The following is a 5,891-nucleotide window of genomic DNA, read 5'->3' on the forward strand; positions in this document are numbered from 1 at the left end:
GCTTCTGCTCTGGGCCAGCCTGGGGCTGCTGTTCGTCTTCCTGGGCATCCTCTGGGTGAAGATGGGCAAGCCCTCAGCGCCACAGGAGGCGGAGGACAACAGTACGTCCCGGGCCGGCGCAGGGGAGGGCCCTGGGCGCGCGTGTCCACCAGAACGACCACCTGTTCCTCTTAGTGCCCGGCTGCACATTCCTGTACTTTGGTCAGGTGCCTCTTGCGGTCTTCTTATCTGCAGACCTTGACTTTACTTCCTCCAGCTGTGGGAAAGTGGGCCAGGATTACTGCATCTTCAATAATTTCTGTCTTCACTTTCTCCTATTCTTATTTTCTGCCCTAGCCTTCCCTACTAATCTCCCCCTCAACAATGTGCTGGAAGCAGTCTTCATTTGTTGTTACTTTTACCCTAAACTCTGGTTTTCCCTCTCTAGAAAAAGTCACACCCTCCTCTAACACAGTGTCCCCAACCTTTTTGGCACCAGGGACAGGTGCTCCTATGAGAATCATGCCTGATGATCTGAGGTGGAACTGAGGCGGTGATGCTAGGTGATGCTAGGTGATGCTAGCACTGGGGAGCCACTGGAAATATAAATGAAGCTTCTCTGGCTCTCCTGCCACTCACTTCCTGCTGTGTGGCCTGGTTCCTGATAGGCCATGGGACCAGTGCTAGCCTGTGGCCCAGGGTTTGGGAACCCCTGCTCTAACAGACAAATCCACTCCCATTCCCTTTTAGTTCTTTCTTCCCTTTTGATTTCTTGCTCAATAACACAGTGCCCATTTGAAGGCACTCCAGGTTTCACTGCACACAGATGAGATCTGGCTGAGGTCCTAGCTTTGCAGTACCAAAAAGGCCATGTGCTCCACTTCTTTGGACCACAGTGCCCTCATTTGTCAATGGGAGATTTTACTAGCCCTGCTTATGAGATATGTATGGAGGAAGCCGTTAAAGGATTTAAAGTGATATGATATAAAAGAAGACATTTATCATTGCTTGCAGCACCCTCATGGATTGTGTTAAGAGGGTCCTGTGATTCAAGGACACTCCCAGCCATGCCAATAAGAGGTCTGCAGGATACTCATGTTTCCTGAATAGTTGAGGATTTGTGTTTCGTAAAAGGCGAATTGGCCTCTCAGGTAATCCTGAGCTCTCATCTAACAGGAAACAACGTAGAGATCATGTCTTTATAAATTTAAGTATAAAGTGACATGGTAATTCCCCAACTTTAATATTCTTTGTAAAGCATGGATGTGATTAATACTGTTCCTAGACTTGAGCCAAGGCCATATCTTTCAACACCTAGCAAGAACAGCCAAAATGCAGGGGAAAGCTAAATTATGTCTTAGCTGTTGCAGCAGATGGATGTTTGGGTGTGTGAACAAGTCCGTGGGCACAGGGATCCCAAACTCGTGCACACACTCAATTTCTTGACTTCCGAGCAGTTTAACCACCCGCTAGAGAAATTAAACAGACCTGGGGGTGTCATGGTACTGTACTGGTACTGTAACTATGCTGGTAATGTCAAACAGTATACTGTCAAACTGCTGAGATTCTCAAAGACAGTAGCTCTTGGAGATATAATGGGATTTACCTCCCATGACGATATTAATCCCTGTTTAATATAATCCCTGTTAAATTGTTTATAATTTATAAAATTGTCATGCATGTGGCCTTGTTTGAAGCTAACTGCCTGAGTTAAGGAGAAAAGGCTTCATTGATCTTGTTTTACAGATGAGAAATAGGTTCAGAGTGGTTGAATTGCCCAGATCTCATGGCTAATCATTTTCAGCTGGGATTAGGACCCAGCTGTCCTAACTCCTAATCCAGGGCTGAGAAGCCCTTACATTTTACTGTCTGTATTTTAACAGGGCCTCATTTAGATGACACCTTTCTAATCCCCACCCTTGTGTTAGTAATAGTTCACTTCCCCTGAATTTTGAGAGTGGTCCCTTTTTGTACTCTTTCCTCAACCCACACTTTTAATTTCCTGTGTTTCTTTTCTTGGTCTCAGTGAAATTATTGCCAGTGGACTGTGAGAGAAAAACAGATGAGGTGAGTTTGAGTTTCTCTAGCTTTTATTCCTCCCGAGGATGTTAGCCTCCATCAGGAGGTAAACTTCCCCAGAAAAAGATCATAATAGGATCATTTTCAGGAGTGCTTCATGTAATGTACCAGAATCACATTGTGTTCTGTGATGTTTGTGTCAGACTCAATTGTGGCAGTGAAGGAGTACTTGAAACAGAGAATTGAACTCCCCAGATCCAACCCTAGGCTTGTTAAGGAAGCTCTCTCATCAATCGCAGAGTTGGGGACTTTGATCTTCTGCCTAAATTGACCTAGGGGGATGCAGTAAGTTGTGGTTGAAGGACCTCTCAAGCTCCCTGGCTTTGAGAGGAAGGGCAGGCAGTTTTTAAGTGAGAGGAGGCCATGTTCTCAATCCACATTCTCCTCTCCAATAGTACATCTGTGGCTCTGAAAATTCTGTTCTGATTTGAAACATCATGGGGTGGGGGAGGCCGTTAAAGGTATCTGAAGTAGAATTAGCCCTCTTAGTCTATCAACCAGTTTTATGAAGCTTTAATGTTTCCTACAAATAATATTTGGGGAAGGTGAGCAGCCCTATCCACTTAGGAGTCATAAAAGGAGCATTAGTGAGGAGCTAGGATGCTGGTATAGGTGGTAGTCTGGGGAAGATACAAGGCAATAAATTATCAGGTCATAAATCCTATCAGGAGGAGCCTGTGCTGCCAGAGGGCATGACTTAGTAGTCTAATTATTATCAGATGTGCAATGCCAGGCCTGCTGGGCCCTCAGTTCATATCTCTGGCAGCCGGAGGGGCTGGGAAAGAAATGACACCTGGTCATCTCCATGCCCCTGCGTTGACTCTCTGACTCCCATTAATGAAGAGGTGTCATGGTGCAGGTACCCAGTTTTATTTATCTTTGGCTTCTGCTGTTTCATATTTGGGGATGTTTTATTACATTCATTTATTGCATTCATCCCCCAAATATCTTTGCTTTCCAATTCTTTTGTAAAAACAGATTTGTAGAAAGTTTCATCTGCCTTCCATCATTAAAACTGCAACTGATGATTAGAGGAAGTGGCCCAGAGACATAGGCGGCAGCCAGTGGGGGAACTAGAATTTCAAAAACTGAAAACAAAAACATGAAAAGAATAACTTTCTGTAAGACTTTTTCCAGTGATGATAATTTTGTCTTTTAATTTGAAAAGGGCTCCCTGGTTTCTGTTTCTTGGTCCTTCACATCTCTAAATGTGTCATACTCATGACTGAATAACAGACTTGTTACCTGGTCCTCCTCTGAGCTGGATGTGCTTATGCCCCACTCAAGTGAGCCCAGACTGACACAATCCAGGGCCTTGCTGAAGACGTGCTTAATGAGCAGACCGGTTACTTATAGCATCAGAGCATGAAAAAGCAGGGTCTGGGCCATCATTGTAGGCTCCATTGAGCTGAGATTTCATGGGGTACCCTTAGCCTTCATGGGGGACGGACCAAGGAACAGGCAGGTTGGGAGGCACTTCTGGGCTTTGCCAAGGCTCTTGCTGAAAGTCTCATTCTTTGTGTGGCTCCAGCTCACCCAGAACCCAGCTGGGCATTTGAGTTTCTTTCCCTTCTCAACTGACTCTGAGATTGTATTTTTCTTTCTGCCTTTGTGCTGCTGAAAATGTAGGGGCAAGCTGGGAGTAGGAGTGTTGTCGTAATCAGGCTATCTTGTCTGGTACCTTCTGTCCTGTTTTCGTTAGGTGGAATTGGCCCTGCTTTGCCTAAATGTTGAGTTTTGAACAATGTTAATTGTTACTGCTTTTTTTCTGATCGTGACAGTAATTAGTGTAGAAAATATGAAAAATGTGACAAAAATCACCCATGATTCTGCCCCCTAGAGATAATCATCATTAACGTTTTGGGAGCATTGCCTTTCCATCTTGTCTCTGTATTTATAGAATTGGTATCTCCATATGTATTCAGTTACATTCAGTTACTTATTATCAACATGTCCCATACCATTAAACATTTTTTAAAAGTAGTTTGGGTACCTAACTCTACTAGTAGACACGTGAGTTTCTGAACATTTATGGTCATGTGTATTAATCTTGGTTACACCATTTTGTACCTTGTAAAGGTTTTCAGATCTTTAGGCAAGATGAGGGACAAATTTTGACCTCTGAGAGTATTAGAAACCAAGTCCTTCACATTTCAAGTGCAGGCAGCAGATGAGCCCTGAGGAAAAAGGTAACTTTGGTTCCCTCTGTAGTTGCAGAGCCAGGCCCAGAGGCCAGGCTCTTGGTTTCTGGTCCAGGGCTTCGCCCAGTGACACCTCAGAGGAGGCCGGATGTGTGGGGTGTGGACTTAAAGTTGACTGACCTAACTCCACCACTTAGAAGCTGTGGGATCCTTATGACTTACCTAAGGTCTCTAAACTTTGGGCTCCCCACCTAAGAAATTGTAGTACAGTAAGGACTATGTACTCACGTGTAAACCACTCAGACCAGCACCTGGCACTTTGTCCACTCTAAAGGAAGAAGAACCTTTTTTTAATGTTCCAAATCCAGTAAGTCTAGCAATATGGTGTCAATTCTGTTACAGGTTCTAAGGGACTAGATATGCATATATTTCTATTCCTATTTTCTCATCCAGATGACTCTTCTCCTCTACAATTTCAAGATTTCTAGAAATTTTACATTTTTAGGGATATCTAAAATCTAGTCTAAAATTAAGCATTTGCAGCAGACAATCCACAAAGCAGACAAATCCACAGGCAGATTGTAGACACTTGACTTTCCAAAAATGGGTGGAAATGGCCTGAGGTGGAGACCAGGTGCAGTAGTGCAGTGTTTTCTTTTCCCTCTGAGGAAGCTGGACTACTGCATTTCTCCACAACCACATCACCTCTGCTCCTCAGCCCCATTTAGTGGCCTTTATTCCAGCAGGAACCATGGGACAGAGGCTGGGGAGCCTCTAGGAAGGCAGGCGCTTTGTTACTATGTCTGCTTACAGCTCTGCCTCTGCTTTTATGGAGTTCCTTTTCAGTCAGTGAACCCCATATTTATCGATCCTATCTTTGGGCCCACCATTTTGCAGAATTTCTTTCTTTTTTTTTTTTTTTTTTTTTTTTTTTTTTTTTTTTTTTTTTTTTTTTTTTTTTTTTTTTTTTTTTTTTCTAAGTATTAGCTGCTTAGTACTTGATAGTGTGGCTAACGAGGTAAAGCCAGGCAGACAGACTCCCCTCTCACCCACCATCCTTGCTAACCACCTGTCCTGTGCCCTTTCAGTTCTGTCAGGCCAAGCAGAAGGCAGCCTTGCTGGAGCTGCTGCATGAACTGTACAACTTCCTGGCCATCCAAGCTGGTGAGTAGGTCTTGAGAGGCCCAAGATCCTTGTGAATGGGTTGTGGGCTGCTGCCGCGACCAGCCAGGCCAAGGGTGGCCAGCAGGCAGCTGAGATGCTCTGTTGTCATCTAGAAGACATACTCAGAATCTAAGTCTCCCCTTCCCCACTTCTTCACTCACACACATTTTTTTAAGCCTTGCATTTGGGCAAAACAAATTTGGTTCTCATATCACGTTTGAGGTTCCCAGTGGTCCTGGCACATCCACAGGCCTTTCAACAGATGTGCTCCCTCCTCCACATGCCCCCTACTTAATATTTTGAGGGTCCACATTGCACTGGAAGGTGCCAGGCCCCGAGCCTCAGAGTCAGGGTCCTCAAACCTGGAAGGCCTCCCTGCACCAGACAGTTGGCCAAGCCAGGTGGAGAGTCCTGTGCAGGTGGCAGGGGTCTGTATGGTAGGCTGAGCATATCCAGGCCCATTCAGCTCACCAAGGCCCTGGTATCGCATCTGGTCCTGATCCCCCCTCCCCACCGCCCCACCCCACC

General features: G+C 45.1%; 1 protein-coding gene across 1 annotated transcript in view; it reads left to right on the forward strand.

Annotated features, from left to right (window-relative positions):
- The window catches only part of LEMD2 (LEM domain containing 2), an 18,085-nt gene that overhangs the window by 668 nt on the left and 11,526 nt on the right, over positions 1 to 5,891 (forward strand). Inside the window, exons 2-4 of the mRNA XM_006907439.3 lie at positions 2 to 101; positions 2,006 to 2,046; positions 5,288 to 5,363. Of these exons, the coding sequence (XP_006907501.1) occupies positions 2 to 101; positions 2,006 to 2,046; positions 5,288 to 5,363 (217 nt within the window). The remainder of the gene's footprint in view (position 1; positions 102 to 2,005; positions 2,047 to 5,287; positions 5,364 to 5,891) is intronic.

This window comes from Pteropus alecto, unplaced genomic scaffold (genome assembly GCF_000325575.1).
Source record: "Pteropus alecto unplaced genomic scaffold, ASM32557v1 scaffold202, whole genome shotgun sequence".
NCBI classification, from domain to species: domain Eukaryota; kingdom Metazoa; phylum Chordata; class Mammalia; order Chiroptera; family Pteropodidae; genus Pteropus; species Pteropus alecto.